General features: G+C 46.2%; 1 protein-coding gene across 9 annotated transcripts in view; it reads right to left on the reverse strand.

The window, feature by feature from the left end:
* LOC139535712 (paired box protein Pax-7-like) overlaps positions 1 to 22,805 on the reverse strand; it is a 67,171-nt gene that overhangs the window by 16,984 nt on the left and 27,382 nt on the right. For 5 of the 9 annotated variants that reach the window (XM_071335418.1, XM_071335417.1, XM_071335422.1 and 2 more), the window contains exons 5-7: positions 22,580 to 22,779; positions 7,795 to 7,960; positions 7,049 to 7,242 (exon numbers count right to left, since the gene is read on the reverse strand). In XM_071335418.1, coding sequence (XP_071191519.1) covers positions 7,049 to 7,242; positions 7,795 to 7,960; positions 22,580 to 22,779 — 560 coding nt within the window. The remainder of the gene's footprint in view (positions 1 to 7,048; positions 7,243 to 7,794; positions 7,961 to 22,579; positions 22,780 to 22,805) is intronic. The other 4 variants (XM_071335419.1, XM_071335423.1, XM_071335416.1 and 1 more) reach the window with 1 other exon arrangement.

The following is a 22,805-nucleotide window of genomic DNA, read 5'->3' on the forward strand; positions in this document are numbered from 1 at the left end:
TGTCAGCGTGCTTTTTGTCAGCGTGCGTTGTGTCAGCGTGCGTGGTGTCAGCGTGCTTTGTGTCAGCGTGCGTTGTGTCAGCGTGTGTGGTGTCAGCGTGTGTTGTGTCAGCGTGCGTGGTGTCAGCGTGCGTTGTGTCAGCGTGCGTTGTGTCAGCGTGCGTTGTGTCAGCGTGCGTGGTGTCAGCGTGCTTTGTGTCAGCGTGTGTTGTGTCAGCGTGCGTGGTGTCAGCGTGCGTTGTGTCAGCGTGCGTTGTGTCAGCGTGCGTTGTGTCAGCGTGCGTGGTGTCAGCGTGCGTTGTGTCAGCGTGCGTGGTGTCAGCGTGCGTTGTGTCAGCGTGCGTTGTGTCAGCGTGCGTGGTGTCAGCGTGCGTGGTGTCAGCGTGCGTGGTGTCAGCGTGCGTGGTGTCAGCGTGCGTTGTGTCAGCGTGCGTGGTGTCAGCGTGCGTTGTGTCAGCGTGCTTTGTGTCAGCGTGCGTGGTGTCAGCGTGCGTGGTGTCAGCGCGCGTTGTGTCAGCGTGCGTGGTGTCAGCGTGCGTTGTGTCAGCGTGCTTTGTGTCAGCGTGCGTTGTGTCAGCGTGTGTGGTGTCAGCGTGCTTTGTGTCAGCGTGCTTTGTGTCAGCGTGCGTTGTGTCAGCGTGTGTGGTGTCAGCGTGTGTTGTGTCAGCGTGCGTGGTGTCAGCGTGCGTTGTGTCAGCGTGCGTGGTGTCAGCGTGCTTTGTGTCAGCGTGCGTTGTGTCAGCGTGTGTGGTGTCAGCGTGTGTTGTGTCAGCGTGCGTGGTGTCAGCGTGCGTTGTGTCAGCGTGCGTTGTGTCAGCGTGCGTTGTGTCAGCGTGCGTGGTGTCAGCGTGCTTTGTGTCAGCGTGCGTTGTGTCAGCGTGCGTAGTGTCAGCATGCGTGGTGTCAGCGTGCGTTGTGTCAGCGTGCGTTGTGTCAGCGTGTGTTGTGTCAGCGTGCGTGGTGTCAGCGTGCGTTGTGTCAGCGTGCGTTGTGTCAGCGTGCGTGGTGTCAGCGTGCGTGGTGTCAGCGTGCGTTGTGTCAGCGTGCGTGGTGTCAGCGTGCGTGGTGTCAGCGTGCGTGGTGACAGCGTGCGTGGTGTCAGCGTGCGTGGTGTCAGCGTGCGTTGTGTCAGCGTGCGTGGTGTCAGCGTGCGTGGTGTCAGCGTACGTGGTGTCAGCGTGCGTTGTGTCAGCGTGCGTTGTGTCAGCGTGCGTGGTGTCAGCGTGCGTTGTGTCAGCGTGCGTAGTGTCAGCGTGCGTGGTGTCAGCGTGCGTGGTGTCAGCGTGCGTGGTGTCAGCGTGCGTGGTGTCAGCGTGCGCTGTGTCAGCGTGCGTGGTGTCAGCGTGCGTTGTGTCAGCGTGCGTTGTGTCAGCGTGCGTGGTGTCAGCGTGCGTGGTGTCAGCGTGCTTTTTGTCAGCGTGCGTTGTGTCAGCGTGCGTGGTGTCAGCGTGCTTTGTGTCAGCGTGCGTTGTGTCAGCGTGTGTGGTGTCAGCGTGTGTTGTGTCAGCGTGCGTGGTGTCAGCGTGCGTTGTGTCAGCGTGCGTTGTGTCAGCGTGCGTTGTGTCAGCGTGCGTGGTGTCAGCGTGCTTTGTGTCAGCGTGTGTTGTGTCAGCGTGCGTGGTGTCAGCGTGCGTTGTGTCAGCGTGCGTTGTGTCAGCGTGCGTTGTGTCAGCGTGCGTGGTGTCAGCGTGCGTTGTGTCAGCGTGCGTGGTGTCAGCGTGCGTGGTGTCAGCGTGCGTTGTGTCAGCGTGCGTGGTGTCAGCGTGCGTGGTGTCAGCGTGCGTGGTGACAGCGTGCGTGGTGTCAGCGTGCGTGGTGTCAGCGTGCGTTGTGTCAGCGTGCGTGGTGTCAGCGTGCGTGGTGTCAGCGTGCGTGGTGTCAGCGTGCGTTGTGTCAGCGTGCGTTGTGTCAGCGTGCGTGGTGTCAGCGTGCGTTGTCTCAGCGTGCGTAGTGTCAGCGTGCGTGGTGTCAGCGTGCGTGGTGTCAGCGAGCGTGGTGTCAGCGTGCATTGTGTCAGCGTGCGCTGTGTCAGCGTGCGTGGTGTCAGCGTGCGTTGTGTCAGCGTGCGTTGTGTCAGCGTGCGTGGTGTCAGCGTGCGTGGTGTCAGCGTGCGTGGTGCGGTGCAAAGCAGGCAGCCAGGCAGGCAGGCCTGGGGACACAGATCAAAGGGAGGCAGGGATGAGAGCCACTCTGCCTGCCTCTGATCCCCTGTGTGTGTGTGTGTGTGTGTGTGTGTGTGTGTGTGTGTGTGTGTGTGTGTGTGTGTGTGTGTGTGTGTGTGTGTGTGTGTGTGTGTGTGTGTGTGTGTGTGTGTGTGTGTGTGTGTGGTGTGTAGGCCCAGCCCACTCCCACAGCACCACAGGCCCTCCTCAAACACACGGTCCCTCTAATTCCAAAACACACATCCCTTCAAGAACAGGGTAAAACAGAACGCTAACTAACTAGCATGGTTTAATCCTAACACACATAACACTTTACATTTGTGGAATATCTTATAGTTATACTTATTGCCATTTGGGAAAATTAAATAGATACATTGAAAATAATCTATGCTGAATCCATAAGGATTGGTAGCCTTACTATGTACATACTGCATTACTTCACTTTGACCAAATCAGTCCTCTTGTGGACCTGTTTGATCCATTCCAGGTTTGATCCAAAGGGTTAAATATGTTTATTACTCATTTATTTCACAGTAATAACTGGCAGGTTTAGACGTGTTTTTAAGCTGTAGTATGATCAACAGCCCACTACACCATGTGTGTGGTTGATCAACTGACAGTATTTTCCTGTATGTTATTTACCTCGGAGAGAGACAATGCATCGTGTCCCGCTGTATGTTATCCTCAACTTCAACATCCCTGGGATTTGTCTAAACACTTTGCAATGTTTGTACTTCATTACAGAGGGCTTCTTCCTTTAGAAGAAGGTTAGAACACAAACTATTGGTAGTGTTGAAGCCTCATGAGGAGCAGATGCTTTCTCTCCTCTCCCAGCAGGTGTCCCTGTCATGCATTACAGAGGAATTCAGCCCAAACGGCTGTCAAAGAACACATCTCCCAAGAACAGCTAGTGCGTCAAAGGCTTATATGGAGTTTCCTATGACCTGATATTGTTTCTGGAGAAGATGTAGACCGCCTAAGCTATGGTTACACTTCCTTTTACAGTGCTGGTTCACCATGCCATAACCAGGTACAGTAGGGTTTGTAAATAAAATATAGCTACCTGTGCTTAAAATGGATAACAGATACACAGGCGGAACTTGGAATAATTAGAACAAATTCAAGGCTACATTTCATTAGAACAAATGTGAAATTGTATTTATTTTGCTGTAAGTTATTGGCCATGTCCGAATGACAATACTTGCGTTCTAAATAGTAGGCTTTAAGGTATGCCAAAATCTGAAGTTTTACAGTATGTGAAAGTTTGAAACCTGAGTATGCTTTAATTGCCAGGATGCAGTACTCATTTCGGCTTTTCATTTAGTAGAATTTTGCTGCACAGTATAGAGGAAGAGAATCGTCTTTTCACGATTTGTTTGACAACAGCTGATAATCAGAATAGGGGACAAGATCTACAAAAATGAACGAAAGGCGGGGAACGCACAATTGCACATTACACGATGCCTTCTCAGCAAGGATGAGTAATATGTTGCTATTTCTTGCTTAGTGTGTACGTTTTTACTAAACAGTACATTCTAAATAGTCTGTAGTACTATTAGTACACAGTATGTAGTTTTAGTAAGTAGTAGGCAAGACAGCCATTATGCCTTTAAGGACCAGGAAATGCGTAGAGCTAAGTTGTTGTCAATCAGTTCTTCAGTCACGCCTTCATTATTTAACCAATTACTTTCTGCTTATTAAGGAACTGTAAAAGGAATCGTAACTGAAGCTTTCGCCACAGCATGGCATACTTGTTTATATAGCTCGTAACAACTTATTGTAACGCCCAACACAGGAGATGAGAAGAAGGTACAGGGAGTGATCCATGCAACGGAACAGGAACAGCGTCTGGACATAAACACGACATGACAAACAATGCTACTACAGGGAACAACACAGAGGAGCAGACATATATGCAGGGACAATCAACAAACTGAGGGTGTCCAGGTGAGTCCAATGAACGCAGCTGCGTGTAGTGATGGTAACAGGTGAGTATAATGACGGGTAGCCTGGCGGAGGGGTAGTGGGAACAGGAGTGCCACTTATAGTTTGTATGTCATTGTGAGACTTCCATGTTGTATGTTATGAAGACTTCCAAAATATGTTTCACAAATGAAAAGTTTGGGAAATATTTGTTGTGAATGAAATCCTCTCAGGTCTTCAAAGCAAGAGAGTTCCAGGTGATTGACACAAAATTCCCTCCATCAAAAAAGCAATACTAATGTTTTCAGTCGCTGCTGATATTTCTGTTCCCTGCCTCCACCTCATACTCCTGGCCTCTATCCAACACCTGCTGTGACATCAAATGAAACAGGACCCACACAACAAATCTGCTCTCATAACTCTGGCCCAGCCAAGCACAGCTTAACCCCCCACCCCACCCCTGACATAGCTAGTGCCTCTCTCTCAAACCAGCCAAACTTATATCCCACATGACAACAACCCCTGTGCCGGTGTGGATGGCTTTTCCAGGGGCCGTAATGGGAAAACGTGCGCTGTCGGGAAACGTTACAGGATTGGGATGGGTGCAAGCACCTGTCGGCAATGCTGAACGCAGCAGGATTCCATTACAGACTTGGTAGTTGGCCAACACAGACCATTTACTGGGAATCACAGAATGTTGTCAATCTTTACCAGTAACGGGTAGCCCATCAGTACCAGACACTAGAGAAAATAGCTCACATATACCAACACACAGGCATATCTCCTCTGGACAGATGCTGTCTGAAAACCCATAATATAAAATTAAATTTTCCATCATAATGGAGAGTCTATTTGTATTGGTTTGTTATTTCATTACATAGAAGGAGGAAGACAGGAGTGAAAACACAGTATATAAACTATCTAACACATAAAATCACAGTCCCAATCAATGTGTGTGTGTGTGTGTGTGTGTGTGTGTGTGTGTGTGTGTGTGTGTGTGTGTGTGTGTGTGTGTGTGTGTGTGTGTGTGTGTGTGTGTGTGTGTGTGTGTGTGTGTGTGTGTGTGTGTGTGTGTGTGTGTGTGTGTGTGTGTGTGTGTGTGAGCATTGAGGCAGTGTGAACTCTGAATCCTCTGTCAGAGAACATCCATCACCACATAGTGAGAGAGTGAAAGGAATATCACATGGCTATACTGTGAGGGGTTAAATATTCTACCTCTGTGTTGGTTTTAAAGCATACCTGTCAAATACCAGTCTTATTAACAACCCAGATATGTATTACAATAAACCACCTTTTGCTTAGAATTTTTTTTTTTTAAACCGACATTATAATTATTGAATATTGAAAATTATTTTCTACAGTTATTCAAGGTTCTAATCCCTAGTGCTAAACAGGAAGTGTGTATTATCCAAACACATAATGGAATGCTTGGGAAGAGAGGGAGAGAGAGGGAGCTGCTGTATCGTCAGCCCGTGTTCAGTACTGTAGAGCCATTAATGAAAAAGCCTTCCTGGTGTTTTCTGCAGGTCTGCAGTGAGAGCATTAGCACTTAAAGCCCCTGTGCCATGATTAACAATCAACCACCCCGTGAGCCTCCATGTTATCCTCTAACGCTCCAGCAGGAGAGAAAATCTCTGTTTTTGTCACCAAAATCCTTAATTATTTCTTCCAAGAAGAAAGAGGGGTAATACCAAGAATCTGCCTGAGAAATATTTGAAGAAAGAAAAAAACTCCCAATAAAACACGTGTGAATGAGGGGGAATTGCGGACAAATGCAGTAATGAAATTCATTTTCAACTCTTTACACACCATTTCAATCTTATTTTCTGCTTGTTAACCACATCCTGTTGGTGAGGGTGGGCAAGACTGGCCAGTATTGATGGGTACTTGTGTATAATTAACTCCTTACACACGATTTGCATCAATACAAATAATTGTACATTCTGTTCTACCTACTTAAGGCTCAACCCCTTACATAGAGTCACATTTAAACACTCCTTACTGAGGTGCCCAAAGAAGATAACATGTGGAATCTCCAGCTTTACAGAAACACATCACACACACACACACGCTAACACACACAAGCGGACACAGGGGCAAAGCAATTGTATTTTCTACGACAGAAGAGAATTGCTCAGTGAGAAGGCAATCTAATGCCTATTAATTCAAACTCCAATTTGGACAGCGACGCATCTATTACTCTAATGCTCCATCGTACTTTTACTGTTTGGAGGGCCGCGCAGAGAGGAGAGGAGAGGGAAGGTGAAGCAGCATGACTGGGGGGTTAGGAGCCTATGGAGGGGAGCAGGGTAGCCCTACACTGCCTCCCACACATATACAGACCCTCCTCTACAAGCCTACCGTAGCCAGCTGTTTCCTCTACAGACAGATACTGCACACAGCCCAGACTGAGAGCTGAAGACGACTGTCGTACAAGATTAATGGAATACCATATAATACTAAGGTCTAAAAACTTTGAACAATTCCTTGAAGGAGATTAAGTGCCTTCATTTCTAAGCTTTAGCTAATTATTTTATTCACATGTGTTTCTCATGTTCGAAGTAGGATTTTGATGTCCCAGGAAAGTGGAAACCTCTGTTTTGGAGCAGATGTGCCTCTATCAAGATTAATTTTAATTTGTTGATGTTAATCCAATTGTTTTACAATTGTAGCAATTTAAATGAGCCAATGAAAACCCAGAGCTTTAGAAGCTAGAATAAAAGACGATGGATCGACACACAGTAGTCTATTACTGAGTTGCTTTTTCTAATTGAGTGGTGGTTCAGCAAATTATATACACAATTTTAACCTTGGGTCATTGAATCATAAAAATTGTCAGATGTCTATATCAGAAGCATTTTTTGTAAAAATGTAACTTTATGTAGCTTACGGTACATATCCATATCAAAAGAGGCGAGACAGGGAGGAAATAGGGGAGACTTGTGCCCTTGGCCTTGAACTGACCTGTGGGGAGAGTCCGTTGCTGACCGGGTTCATGTGGTTGCTGGCAGCTGATTGGCTCATGAAGGTGTCTGAGTAGCTGGAGAAGCTGTGGCGATTGGATGAGAGGCCGTAGGGGGAGCTGCCGTCAGAGAGCCCGCCCTGGTGCATGGAGGACGGAGGCAGGGGTTGGGGCCGATGTAACGTACTGCTGCCATCTGAACCAATAACAACGACACGGAACATGGGTAAGGAAGTGAGACAAGAGAACCACAACTAAATATACTGTTCTCAAACCTCAGCCTTGTAAACAACGTATTGCACCTTAATGGTCTCAAATCCCCAGACTCAGATCAAAAACCAAAAGTAAGGAGATAAAATGATGTTTTAGCAGTGGCTTATGCCGGCTCAGACATAATGTGACCCCTTTTCATACTGTATGTAGCTTAGAAATATCCTGCTCTTGATTTGATTTCAAACTCCGTTAAAGCCTTAGGCTGTTTCCCTGTCATCGTGTAACAAAGGCTAGTTGCTGTATAGATCCTATATTTAGCACATAACTGTTTAATGATATAACATTCTGTTAACATGTCCTAAACGTGTAGCAGACATACCATAGATATTTGTAACCCAAGTGATACCTAGAGTAGATTAAAACACGCCCATTTACACAAACATCTGAGCCCAAAACAGAGCCTCTGGGATAAGCAGATGTGGAGGCTTGTGTGTGAGTGTGTGCGCATGTGTGTGTGTCGGTGTGTGTGTCTTACCCTGTGACAGTGTAGTGCCGGGGTATGAGCACTCAGGTAGCTGGTATGTAGGTAGGCTGGGCATCCCCGTGGGCGGGAAGCCTCCAGGTAACAGGTGGTTGAAGGCGGCCAGCTGATTGGCTCCTGCCTGCTTGCGCCATCTGGCCCTTCTGTTGCTGAACCACACCTGGAGGGAAAAGAACTGATGAGGAGGACGAAGAGGACTAACTACAAACAGAGAGAAGAGAGAGAGAGAGAGAGAGAGAGAGAGAGAGAGAGAGAGAGAGAGAGAGAGAGAGAGAGAGAGAGAGAGAGAGAGAGAGAGAGAGAGCAAGACAGAGAGAGAGTGAGCAAGACAGAGAGAGAGAGAGAGAGAGAGAGAGAGAGAGAGAGAGAGAGAGAGAGAGAGAGAGAGAGAGAGAGAGAGAGAGAGAGAGAGAGTGAGCAAGAGAGAGAGAGAGAGAGAGAGAGAGAGAGAGAGAGAGAGAGAGAGAGAGAGAGAGAGAGAGAGAGAGAGAGAGAGCAAGACAGAGAGAGAGCAAGAGAGAGAGAGAAAGAGAGCAAGAGAGAGAGAGAGAGAGCAAAACAGAGAGAGAGAGAATGTCTACCTTCCACTCAGTTTAGCTACTCTATGATAAGCCGTCTGTAAGAGTGAAGCACCCTCTAACCCTCAGCAAGCACAAGGTTGTGTATACCAGAAAAGCCATCATCTTCTCCTCATGTTCTGTGCAAAGGAATAGGTGAGTATGTTAACATAATGTATATATTATCAAATGGATCTATGATTCCAGAATGCTCCAGATGAATTGAGTGTGTAGTCCTACCACCTGTGATTCATCTGCCTGTTGCTGTGAGAGATGTTGGTGGTGGTGGTGGTGGTGGTGGTGGAGCTAGCTTGTCCCTGTAGGAACCAGAGACTGCATGGAGGTCCAGTGGTCTGGCCCTGTTGTTCTTCTTAAGTGGCTGAAGCTGTGATCTGTGTCAACAGTCTGCCCTAAGAAGTCATTAAGGGGTCAGAGGTAGGGGCCACAAGCTGCATATCAGACATCTCAAGTATGTTTGTGAACCTATTAGACACTTGGAGGCCATAAAGAATGCCAACACAGTTGTGCATACTCTCTTGTCAATAGTATGTATTCTCTCTCTCTCTCTCTCTCTCTCTCTCTCTCTCTCTCTCTCTCTCTCTCTCATAATCAGATATATGTAAATATAAATACATACATAGTGAACTATTTCTTGCAGTTTATCTGTAATTAAAAAAAACATGAATACATATTATTTTCACAGTCTAAGGGCACATTGTTTACATCTTGGTAGCTAAATAAAATGTAGAATTATATCAAAATGCACACACCATTATCAACGTTCAACTACGAATGCACAATGTCAACTCCCTGAATGGAAGTGACTAAAGAGAGTCCTTTTTAACTGCAGTGATTTACACATTTTAAAAAGGCTTCTGCTTCAACAAAACATGAATATAATCAGGCCTTTTGAAAAGAGCAGCCATACAGCCAGCAACCTGTTCCATTTAACCAAGACAAGGCCTGGGCCCAATGTGGGCTAAAGGTTGAAGGACATTGATCTTTGCCTCGCACTGGCAATTCATCAGAGTTTAATACACTGTCAGCGCAGTTCATCTACTGTTGTGTTTCAAACGGCCTGGCCTATTGTGAAGCCAGATGAAAGGAGGGGACAAAAGGGATTCCATACGCCAGTCAGAACACTGGGAACAAAGAAGGGGCGTCCCTTTTAAACAGCTCTTAAAGAGCCTAACTTTCAAGGGACTAACACAGGGACAGACTCATTGCTATTGAGGCCTCTCCTCCTGAACACAAACAAATGCTACACATAAATTCACATACACAGAGATCTCAATCACATAAAGAAAAATCTCAGTTTTGATTGTCTGCCTCATCAAGAGCATCTCGTGATGAAAAGGGACTGAGATAATAATACCCCACTGTCCAAGCACTCGTGAGAAATAAGTCACTCAACTTCTAACTCCAACCAACAGGAAGCCTCTTCTGGAAGCAGATCATTTCCTCACACTTTCCATTCAACAAACAAACTCTTCTAGACCAAATAAAGCACTGCCATGGCTCAGGGCTCCCTGCTGCTCTCACTGATGTGGCTGCTATTGGGATGTAGTGGAGCGTGGTGCTGGTTCTGAGCTGGAGCTGGACAAACAGCTGCCTGCCATAGGGACACACCCCTTCCTTCCACACACGCCCAATCACCCGGCCCTGCAGTGCCACCCTCACCTCTGACCTCTGAACCTCACCACACAACCCGCCCCTCTTTTATGTTCCATTACACTTCCTTATTTTTGTCAGTCAAGCCACAGGCAGGAGGTGTTCTATCATGGCAAACACAAAACACACAGAAATGCCTTGCCCACTTTCTATTTTTCCTTCACTTCACTTTTCTCTTTCTAACACTTGCTCTCTTGCTCTCTTGCTCTCTTGCTCTCTTGCTCTCTTGCTCTCTTGCTCTCTGTCTCTCTGTCTCTCTGTCTCTCTTTCTCTCTGTCTCTCCTTCTCTCTGTCTCTCTTTCTCTCTGTCTCTCTTTCTCTCTGTCTCTCTTTCTCTCTGTCTCTCTTTCTCTCTGTCTCTCTGTCTCTCTGTCTCTCTTTCTCTCTGTCTCTCTTTCTCTCTGTCTCTCTTTCTCTCTCACAAAACACATTATGAAACTGTACATTTCTGGTCTTTCTTAACACTGTTATGAAATCCTCCGATACACAATTTACAACAGTTTCTGATAGAATGTCCCTCCCCTCCTCATGTCAGTCTATAATGACATAATAGGATGTTCAGAGTGGTGCATGGTGATGTCTCAACATCTGCCTCCCATGCCCTGCGGCCCCCATTGTCACCCATCCACTTTAATGAGAGGGGAGTCTGTGAAGCGCATTTGTCTAAGTGAATTTACTCCGAGGCTTTGAACAAGCCCGCTGCGACGCCTAGCTACTCAAGTCAACTAAAATGCCAAAGGCTGCACCGCTATCGAGTTAACGCTGGCAAACATTGGGCCCAATGTGACCAGGTCAATACTGTATTGTTGGGCGAGAGGGGGCCATGCGTCACTGCTGATTCAGAGGAGATGGAATGTTTTCTCCAGCAGCCATGGGCTCTACAACAGCAGACACTGAGATAAACAGGCACACAAACACACACAGGCATGCACGCACATATGCATGCGCACGAGTGCACACACACAGACAAACATGCGACACACAACACAAACAGGAGGAGGATTTGAAGCTGTACTCTGGAACCCGATCACAAAGTCACCTTGGACCACAGATTCTCCACTGCTCTCCCCAATCCGGTTGAATTCCTCTACACTACAGAGAGAGAGCTTCATCCCTCCTCCATTTCACCTCAAAGTCTGCTACTACAGCATCCATCTCTGTCCTGTTTTGCCAGTGTAAGAGGTTTGCTGGTTGCCTGGCTTCCTCTACACTTGGACTAACATGGACTATGTTCAGTATCCCTGCAAGATACTGGAGGAAGTTGGAGGATGGGGGGGATGGTAGAAAACCTGGGGCACAACCACATCTCTTAGGACTAGAGCTTAGTGGAGGGAGACCAAAAGGGGGTAGGGGGGGTTGGGGGAAATGAAGGCTGGAACGAACGTCAGGCAAGTTGAAGGTCCTGGAAACATGTCCCCGAGTCTAGTGAAGTGAAGGTCTGGAGAGAGATGTGTTAACAGCTGTTGCTTTTCTGTACTTTTGATTTGGCAGTGTCACATATACAGTGTATCCTTTAATCCCAATGGGCAAACATTGTTAACCAACATGGTTTCCAATTCATTTCAACACAAATAATCAATGTGATGACATTGAATCAATGTGGAAAACTAATTGGGTAAAAAAAAGGGCATTTAGCATTTTTTTCACCCAACCTAAATCCAATGACATTGTACATTTTCTTGTTGATTTCACGTTGAATTCATGTTAGTTGACAACTCAACCAAATTTAAATGAAAATTAGAAATTGATCTAGTGTCTTTGCCTAGTGGGATGTAACCTCTTATCTGAGAGGGTGGCCTGGGTCTGTATTCCACCATTTCTCTAGACCTCACTCACTAACACAACACAATGGACTCTACAGAGCTGAGGATCCCATTCGCTTATCATTGATCTACGATAACACTAACACAACACTGCAATGCATGACATTACATTGCATTCAAACCCTTTGTCTCAAATAGGATCTAATTGTCTTTATTTAAAGTTATTGTAACAATTCTACGTTTCTTAAGACAACGGTGCCTCGTGTACACATTTCACAAAGTGAACTATGCGCTACAAAAACAAGGATGAACCCTTCTGCTCATGTTTTCTCAATGGTGCACTCCACAAACACAATGAACACAGTGGTGCAAAGAGGCAAAACAACACAGAAATCCTCATCGGTTTTAAACCATGCGCTACCCACTCAGCTCTGGCTGTTTCTCTCTCTGCCTGCCTGCCAGACTGACACTATGCTAATTAGAGAGGCTGGGAGTGTGAATTTGAGAGGAGAGTGGGATTAGCTCGATAAGTATCAGGAATACAGAGGGACTGAAGGAAAGTCATTTAAATTCTAATAATAAGAAACTGTTCGAACATTCACATGGATGCATTGCAACAATTTCTCCTCCACAATCTACATAAACCCTATCCATTCCTTTATGGAACCGATATAAAACCAGACTGGTGGGAACATGGATGCCTGTTGGGTTGGGTGGGCTCTGCTATTGTAACTACTGAATCCTACTATGCCATTCTCTCCTGCCATTGGTAATCACCTAGCATAGAAACAACCTGGTAAATCTCTATTTCATGATACATCTCTGTGACGTCATTGTGTTTATCCTAAAGTACATAAAATGAATATATCTGTCTTTGATGAATGTGTGACAATATGTCCCTTTCAGTTTTGGGGGATTGACAAGATGGGTCAAGATGGAACTCTGCAAGATTTGGTTGTTCAACATGAAAATAAGACATTCAATAGATAGTCTATAATCTATCCTGTGACACTATGAGGTAGTGCTGGGATCTCTCCTCAGCCTCTCCATAGAGGCCTCAGAGATCAGAGACAGGGCACCACAGAGACAAACAGAGCAGGATCCTCTACTCTCTGTGTCGGCTAGCATCAGAAGCCTAGCGCACTCTCCAGATAGAGAGAAAAACGTCTTCCCAAATTGATTTCTACGCTTCATAAAAGGCTATGCTTATACCTTATTAGATCCCTCTAACTATAATAGCTACATGCAAAATGTTTATTGGTAATGAAAGGGGAGCTATGTGACAGATTCGCTAAGCGAGCCAGCCAGCGCCGCCACCGCTCAGATGAGTCTCCTCAGAAGAGGTAGAGTCGGCCTCGTAAAAACTTCAGCCTAAATAGAAGAGAATGTAATTCACTTCATGTGTGAGGAGGAGAGGAGCACTGATTTACAGCGCTAAGGCCCAGGCTCTGGCCTCCCTCCCTCCCTCTGTCCTCTACCCTCCCTCCCTCGCTCAACAGCAACCCCCCTCCACCTGGCCCAAACTTCTGAAGGATAGACACAAGTGATGCTCTTTTCTCTTCTTAATAGTCTTTGGAAGGACTCCACTGCCTGATCCAGTCAGGAATGAGTGTTTTATTTCAAATGCCGAATGGCAGCACAGAGAGTGGGGTGCTCAGAACAGGAGACAGGTAGCTAGATTTATAGGGACGGGTAACCTGGAACTAATGGCTGTGAGATATGGATCAGATCCCGCAATTTGTCAGTTGGGGTGATAAAACAGTGGTGGGGCCGGGAGAGGGCTGCTGGTAAGCTGCTGGGAGCTGTGTTTTAGGGGGTGGTGGGCCTGATGAAGATGGATGAGATAGTGTGACACAAGATGGCAGGCAGGGGAAGGGAGGAGAGGGGGTTTGGGTTGGCTGAGTTTATGGGGCAGTGAGTTTGGGCTGTGGAGTCACTGGTAAACCAAACACTTGTCACTTCTCGTTAAACCAGGAGTCCTCCTGAGCACCCTTCGACACAAGACCTCTCCGCTTGGAGTGGGCACATATACCCTCACAGATAATAGTACTTTTACTGCCTGCAGTGTATACCACACACCCTGCTTTATAGATGATCACCTAGAGATCAAAAACAACTAACAGGGTAAGCCATAACCACCACCTCAAATCCTACTGCTGGGTTTCTCCCTCAGCGCACTGCCTTCTCAGCCTCCCCAACTCGTTGACATCTGGAAGATGCGTCATTGCAGCTGTGCTGGAGCAGGTCAGCTCTCAGGCCAAAGGTTCTTCAGTCCTGCCCAGAGATGGACCATTTGGGTACCTACGTGAAAACCCAGCTGGCTGACATCTTCAAAACGCACTGACACTAAAACTGTCAAGTTCACACACCAAAATCCAGCCTTTGGCTTTTTTAAATGTATTGATTCAATTTGGATCAGTTTTAAAGAAGAGGCTTCACCAAGTTGTTCTTATATCAACATGTCTCCAGTGGTCAGTGTGGTTGTTTATTGAGGATGTGTCTGAGGACTTTAGCAGGTTGATGAGGAGCAGGGTAAGTCTTTGGTGTTCAGATGCAATGGGGCAGTGCTCTAGCAGAGCCAATGAAAAAAACACACATGACTCCTGAAAAAGAAACAACGCTACAATGGGCTCCATAGTCCGTCCTAAATCCTCCTTCCAACTACCTTGCCAAACCGCTGAGCAACATTGAAGACCGATGGTCATTATTTACTTTGGTTAACCAGAGTCAGGGGTGACCTTCTCAGAAAATTAAGTTTGATTTGATCTTTGGAGACTTTCAAAGCGTTTCAAAATTATATGATGAGGAAAACTGCATTAATTATGGCTGCAATCCCTTTAACGGGATGATATGACAACAGCCAGTGAAAGTGCAGGGCGCCAAATTCAAACAACAGAAATCTCATAATTAAAATTCCTCAAACATACATGTATCTTATACCATTTTAAAGGTAATCTTGTTGTTAATCCCACCAAAGTGTCCGATTTCAAATAGGCTTTACAGCGAAAGCACCACAAACCATTATGTTAGGTCACCGCAAAATCACAGAAAAACACAGTCATTTTTCCAGCCAAAGACAGGAGTCACAAAAAGCAGAAATAGAGATAAAATTAATCACTAACCTTTGATGATCTTCATCAGATGACACTCATAGGACTTCATGTTACACAATACATATATGTTTTGTTCGATAAAGCTCATATTTATATCCAAAAACCTCAGTTTACATTGGCGCCATGTTCAGAAATGCCAGAAATGAAATTGCAGAAAGCCAAGTCAAATAACATAAATACTCATCATAAACTTTGATGAAAGATACATGTTTTACATAGAATTAAAGATACACTTGTTCTTAATGCAACCGCTGTGTCAGATTTCAAAAAGCTTTACGGCAAAAGCACAATATTCAATAATCTGAGAACAGCGTTCAGCCACAAAAGGAAGCCATACAGTTACCCGCCAAATTGTGCAGTCAACAAAACTCATAAAAAGCATTATAACTCTTCACTTACCTTTGCTGATCTTCGTCGGAATGCACTCCCAGGACTCCCACTTCCACAATAAATGTTTGTTTTGTTCGGTAATGTCCATCATTTATGTCAAAATAGCTATTTTTGTTAGCGTGTTTGGTAAACAAATCCAAAGTCAGAAAGCGCGTTCACTAAAAGCTCCGTAACAGTCAGTAGAAACATGTCAAACGATGTATTGAATCAATCTTTAGAATGTTTTTAACATAAATCTTTAGTAACGTTCCAACCGGAGAATTACATTGACTTCAGATATGCGATGGAACAGAGCTCCCTCTCGTGTGAACGAGCATGGTCAGAGCATGGCCAGGTCATGGTAGACCTGACTATTTCCTGTCTCCTTCGGCCCCACTTCACAGTAGAGGCATCAGACAAGGTTCTACAGACTGTTGACATCTAGTGGAAGCCGTAGGAAGTGCAAACTCATCCATGTCCCACTGTTTGTTCAATAGGGGCTGTGTTGAAAATCTACCAACCTCAGAATTCCCACTTCCTGTTTGGATTTTTTCTCAGGGTTCTGTTATACTCACAGACATCATTCAAACAGTTTTAGAAACTTCCGAATGTTTTCTATCCAATACGAATAATAATATGCATATATTAGCAACTGGGACTGAGGAGCAGGCAGTTTACTATGGGCACCTCTGTGCACCTTTCATCCAAGCTACTCAATACTGCCCCTGCAGCCATAAGAAGTTAACAAATGATGTCCATGATTTAAATACCTCAGGTTTTCACATGACATCATTTAGCTCTATTATCTCGCAGGAGAGAAAAAGTGTCCTTTTAGTTTTCAACCCTGTTTGTTTTTTTTCTTCATTTTTAGACTTCAAATTACCATCAATTTCCAGAAATACTCGAAAGAGGCAAATGCCTGAAGGGATTCTCTCTAAAATGTCAATGTAATTGACCTACAAATATGTTTGTGAAGTGCCTGGAACATGGACAAGACACCTTCGTCTCTGTCTGGGCTCTGTAGCCCAAAGGTTCCCAGTGGGGTAGATCTAAATTATTGGTATTTTTATGTGTATTAAACAACAGATTAACTGAATTTTGGATCAGTGAAAAAAGTTTAGAGGGTGCGATACAATACAATGTAATATTATTCATCCAAAATGGATGTTCTTAACCCTTAGATGCACATGGGCCTGGGAGGCTCACAGGGATATTGGTATCCACAGTACTCCATCAATGATAAGTATTTTCCCCCCAAAAGTATTCTTGTATTCCCCCCACCCATTATTGTTGTTGACATAATGCACTGTAATTTAAGTTTTAAAACTGCAATATTTTCTCTCTGTCCCATGGCAAAATGTGTAGAATTGCAGGAAATTAGCTTTAAAACTGCAGCATTTTCACTCTGATGCAAAGAGGGGGGTTTAAAAAAAAAACAATCCCAGAGCCCGAGACTGAATTAGTGCAGCCATGCACTGCAGAATCCATAGTAAAAAAGCATATACACTCTGAAGTAGGTGTTGTGTTCTGATATTATGAGGGTGTCCATAATAAATTTGCTATCGCTAAAGTGGTTGTCACGCCCTGACCGTAGATTGCTTTGTATGTTTCTATTTTTAGTTTGGTCAGGGTGTGATGTGGGTGGGTATTCTATGTTGTAGGTCTAGGTTTTCTGTTTCTATGTGTTTGGCCTGGTATGGTTCTCAATTAGAGGCAGCTGTCTATCGTTGTCTCTGATTGAGAGCCATACTTAGGTATCCTGTTTTCCCACTTGTGTTTGTGGGTGGTTATTTTCTGGTTAGTGTTTGTTGCACCTGTCAGAACTGTTCGTTGGTCATTTTGTTGTTTTTGTTCGTGTATTCATTTTTGATTAAAAGTATTATGGATACGTACCACGCTGCACTTTGGTCCTCCTCTCCTTCTCCCGATGACTTTCGTTACAGAACCACCCACCAACAAAGGACCAAGCAGCGTGGTGAGAGGGACTCCTGGACAGGTGAGCAGCACTATGTGGACTATGAGACAACCTGGGAGGAGATAGAAAGGAGGTCGGTCGACCCAGGGAGAGTGCCGGAGCCCGCCTGGGATTCTCTTGAACAGTGCGAGGAGGGATATCGGAGAATGGAGTTGGCGACACGAACACGGCTGGCAAGGAAGCCCGAGAGGCAGCCCCAGAAAGTTGTTTTTTGGGGGGGGCACACGGGGAGATTGGCGGAGTCAGGTAGGAGACCTGAGCCAACTCCCCGTGCTTACCGTGGCGAGCGTTGTACTGGTCAGGCAACGTGTTATGCGGTGGAGCGCACGGTGTCTCCAGTACGTGTTCATAGCCCGGTACGTTACATCGCAGCTCCTCGCATCTGCCGGGCGAGAGTGGGCATCGAGCCAGGAAAGAGTGTGCCAGCCCTGCTCTCCAGGCCTCTAGTGCGTCTCCTCGTCCTGGTTTATCCTGCGCCAGCTCTGCACACTGTGTCTCCAGTGCGTCTGCATAGCCCAGTGCGTCCTGTGCCTGCGTCCCGCACGTGCAGAGCCAAAGTCACCATCCACCCAGGACGGGTTGTGCAGGCTCTTTGCTCGAGACCTCCAGTGCGCCTCCAGGGCCCAGTGCATCCGGTGCCTCGGCCAAGGACAAGGCCTCCTGCATGTCTCCCCAGCCGGGTGAGTCCTGTGCCTGTGCTAAGCCCTAATTCTCCTGCATGTCTCCCCAGCCTGGTGAATCATGTGCCTTCTCCCAGAGCCAAGCCTCCAGTGTTGATCCATGGCAAGAAGCCTCCAGTGATGATCCATGGCACGAAGCCTCCAGTGATGATCCATGGCACGAAGCCTCCAGTGATGATCCATGGCAAGAAGCCTCCAGTGATGATCCATGGCAAGAAGCCTCCAGTGATGATCCATGGCACGAAGCCTCCAGTGATGATCCATGGCACGAAGCCTCAAGTGATGATCCATGGCACGAAGCCTCCTGTGATGATCCATGGCACGAAGCCTCCAGTGATGATCCATGGCACGAAGCCTCCAGTGATGATCCATGGCACGAAGCCTCCAGTGATGATCCATGGCACGAAGCCTCCAGTGAGGATCCATGGCACAAAACCTCCAGTGAGGCGTTTCCTCCAGCAACGCCCTCAAGTCCGGAGCCTCCAGCGACACCCTCTAGTCCGGAGCCTCCAGCGACACCTTCTAGTCCGGAGCCTCCAGCGACGCCCTCTAGTCCGGAGCCTCCAAAGACGCCCTCTAGTCCGGAGCAGCCAGAGTCTCCCTCCTGTCCGGAGCAGCCAGAGTCTCCCTCCTGTCCGGAGCAGCCAGAGCCTCCCTCCTGTCCGGAGCAGCCAGAGCCTCCCTCCTGTCCGGAGCAGCCAGAGCCTCCCGCCTGTCCGGCGCTGCCAGAGCCTCCCGCCTGTCCGGCGCTGCCAGAGTTTCCCTCCTATTTGGGGTCCGTTGTAAGGGTCCCCAGTCCGGGGTCGGCGGCGAGGGTTGCCACTCCAGAGGCGCTACATAAGGGGGCCAAGACTAAGGTGGAGTGGGGTCTACGTCCCGCATCAGAGCCGCCACCGCGGTGAAATGCCCACCCAGACCCCCCCGTATTAGTTCAGGTTTTGCGGCCGGAGTCCGCACCTTTGGGGGGGGGGGGGGGGGGGGGGTACTGTCACGCCCTGACCGTAGATTGCTTTGTATGTTTCTATTTTTAGTCTGGTCAGGGTGTGATGTGGGTGGGTATTCTATGTTGTAGGTCTAGGTTTTCTGTTTCTATGTGTTTGGCCTGGTATGGTTCTCAATCAGAGGCAGCTGTCTATCGTTGTCTCTGATTGAGAGCCATACTTAGGTAGCCTGTTCATTGGTCGTTTTGTTGTTTTTGTTCGTGTATTCATTTTTGATTAAAAGTATTATGGATACGTACCACGCTGCACTTTGGTCCTCCTCTCCTTCTCCCGACGACTTTCGTTACAGTGGTCCCCTAAAAATAAACTATTTGGGAACCCCTGCTCTAGCCTACATGGCACTCTGCTCCACCAATCTTACACAGGTTTGCTGGATCTTTTCATCTTCGAGACCAATCACAATGAGCTTCACAAGCTCCACTCTACAAGGTCTAAATTCAAAAATTTGACCAAATGACATTGTAAATACGAAGCATTGTAACCCATCTGTCATAACTCAAAATATATTAGACATGTATGTCTTTTCCAGATGTATTTCATGAGACATCCTTTACACTGTAATGGAGGAGAATCTTCAGAAAAAGAGATTAATCAAATAATAACTGAAAGACCTTCCCAATCTCATGTTCAATTTTGCCTCATAAGCATATTTGAAACATTCTGAAATGTAATATAGCGCAAGAAAATATGCATGAGATAAATCTCTCAGCATCCTCCACTGAGTGTTGCAGTAACCAGTTAGACAACTTTCTTTTTGGACGGTTTGCTAGACAGACAAAGATATGTGTGGAATCAGTTACCCCTAACCGCATGTTTGGAGTGTGAGGAACAGTTAGCGCGCGGGGTGGTTCAGAGTTTGGGAGGTTCAAGGGGAGTGAGCGAGGGGTTGTGGTAAGAAGAGAGGGTTGCCCTTTTTTACTAGCATCTGATTGATTAATGTTGTTGTCAGGGCATGAGGTCCCTGGAGAGGATGAGGGACCCTCCATGATATGCACATGGTTTTTCAAGCGGCGGCAGGCTTGAAAGTGAGAGATGCTGGCCAAAGGCCGAAATGAGAAATCCATCAGGAACGCATTTCCTCTCTCTCTCCCTCTCTTTGTCTCGCTCTCTTTCTCTTCTCCTCTCTCTCTTTCTCTCCCTCCCTCCCTTCTGAACAGCTGCTGCTATAACTCTACTGTATTTTCCTTTAGTGTTACATAAAACCACATGGTACACAAGCTGTCAGGCAGGTCCTGAGTGGAGTCTTGGGTGTAGAGAAACAGAGCCTCCCCTGTCGAGGACTCACAGACACAACTCCCAGGTGAGGTGAGGAGGTAAAATATGGGTAAAAAAGACCTGCACTTGGATGAATGAATATTGTCGCTAGTAACTCTACATACCCCTTGCACAATCTTCAAATTTTGCTGCCTTAAAATTACATCTAAAAGGAATTCAATGGGATTTGTTTTGCTTCCGATCTACACAACATACTCCACAGTTCCGAAATGAAAGAGAGGTTAAAGAAAATGTTCCAAGTGAATACAATGAAGATTTCTTGATTGCGTATGTCTTCACACCCCAGAGTTAATACTTGAAGGAAGAACCTTGGGCAGCCATTACAGCTGTTCATCATTTTGAATAAGATGATACCAATTTTGCACAACTCTTAGGGCAACATACAGTATATCCATTGCTTTTGTCAAAATTGTTCAAGCTCAGTACATTTGGATGGGAATCATTGATTGGAAGCTATATTAAACTTTGCCTGCGATTTTAAAGCAGATTCAACACCTCTAGGAAAGCCATCCTGGTGTCGTTGGCATTAAAAGTTGTATAATTGTCCCCCCCAATAAAACTATGACAGTGTTAGTTTTTCTCTGGGGTGTGAAGACATACGCAATCAAGATGCCTTCTTTTATTATTATTAGTAGTAGTAATTTTTTTATTTTGAAAATGTGGAGTAAGTTGTGTAGATGGGTAGATTTTTATTATTTCGTAAGACTATAGCAGGATATAAAAACTGAAGTTTGTCATGTACAGTTGTGGCCAAAAGTTTTGAGAATGACACAAATATAAATTTTCACAAAGTCTGTTGCCTCAGTTTGTATGATGGCAATTTGCATATACTCCAGAATGTTATGAAGAGTGATCAGATGAATTGCAATTAATTGCAAAGTCCCTCTTTGCCATACAAATGAACTGAATCCCCCAAAAACATTTCCACTGCATTTCAGCCCTGCCACAAAAAGACCAGCTGACATCATGTCAGTGATTCACTCGTTAATACAGGTGTGAGTGTTGACGAGGACAAGGCTGGACATCACTCTGTCATGTTGATTGAGTTCGAATAACAGACTGGAAGCTTCAAAAGGAGGGTGGTGCATGGAATCATTGTTCTTCCTCTGTCAATCATGGTTACCTGCAAGGAAACACGTGCAGTCATCATTGCTTTGCACAAAAAGGGCTTCACAGGCAAGGATATTGCTGCCAGTAAGATTGCAACTAAATCAACCATTTATCGCATCATCAAGAACTTCAAGGAGAGTGGTTCAATTGTTGTGAAGAAGGCTTCAGGGCACCCAAGAAAGTCCAGCAAGCGCCAGAACAGTCTCCTAATGTTGATTCAGCTGCGGAATCGGGGCACCACCAGTACAGAGCTTGCTCAGGAATGGCAGCAGGCAGGTGTGAGTGCATCTGCATGCACAGTGAGGCGAAGACTTTTGGAGGATGGCCTGGTGTCAAGAAGGGCAGCAAAGAAGCCACTTCTCTCCAGGAAAAACATCAGGGACAGGGACATCAGGGACTGATATTCTGCAAAAGGTACAGGGATTGGACTGCTGAGGACTGGGGTAAAGTCATTTTCTCTGATGAATCCCCTTTCCGATTGTTGGGTGAGCGCTACCATCAGTCCTGTGTCATGCCAACAGTAAAGCATCCTGAGATCATTCATGTGTGGGGTTGCTTCTCAGCCAAGGGAGTGGGCTCACTCACAATTTTGCCTAAGAACACAGCCATAATAAAGAATGGTACCAACACATCCTCCGAGAGCAACTTCTCCCAACCATCCAGGAACAGTTTGGTGACGAACAATGCCTTTTCCAGCATGATGGAGCACCTTGCCATAAGGCATAAGTGATAACTAAGTGGCTCGGGGAACAAAACATCGATATTTTGGGTCTAAGGCCAGGAAACTCCCCAGACCTTAATCCCATTGAGAACTTGTGGTCAATCCTCAAGAGGTGGGTGGATTCTGGATTCAAATTCTGACAAACTCCAAGCATTGATTATGCAAGAATGGGCTGCCATCAGTCAGGATGTGGGCCAGAAGTTAATTGACAGCATACCAGGGGGGATTGCAGAGGTCTTGAAAAAGAAGGGTCAACACTGCAAATATTGACTCTTTGCATCAACCTCATGTAATTGTCAATAAAAGCCTTTGACACTTATGAAATGCTTGTAATTATAATTCAGTATTCCATAGTAACATCTGACAAAAATATCTAAAGACAGTGAAGCAGCAAACTGTGTGGAAATTTATATTTGTGTCATTCTCAAAACTTTTGGCCATGACTGTACAGGAAAACAGTGCTTTAGATTAGTGTGATAAACACCTGGATAATGCTCAGCAGCCATGACAGAGTGTGTGTTGATTGTTTGTGTGTCTAACTAACCTGTACGCGGGCCTCAGTGAGCTTGGTCCTCTGGGCCAGCTCTTCCCTGGTGTAGATGTCTGGGTAGTGTGTCCTCTCAAAGGCCTTCTCCAGCTCCTCCAGCTGCTCGGCTGTGAAGGTGGTGCGGCTTCGACGCTGCTTCCTCTTCAAGGGAAGGTCCGGCTCCGACTCCACGTCTGAACCCTCGTCTGTACGATTACCTGGGCCAAAGGGGAAGAGGGAGAAG

Source organism: Salvelinus alpinus, chromosome 12 (assembly GCF_045679555.1).
Source record: "Salvelinus alpinus chromosome 12, SLU_Salpinus.1, whole genome shotgun sequence".
Lineage (NCBI taxonomy): Eukaryota > Metazoa > Chordata > Actinopteri > Salmoniformes > Salmonidae > Salvelinus > Salvelinus alpinus.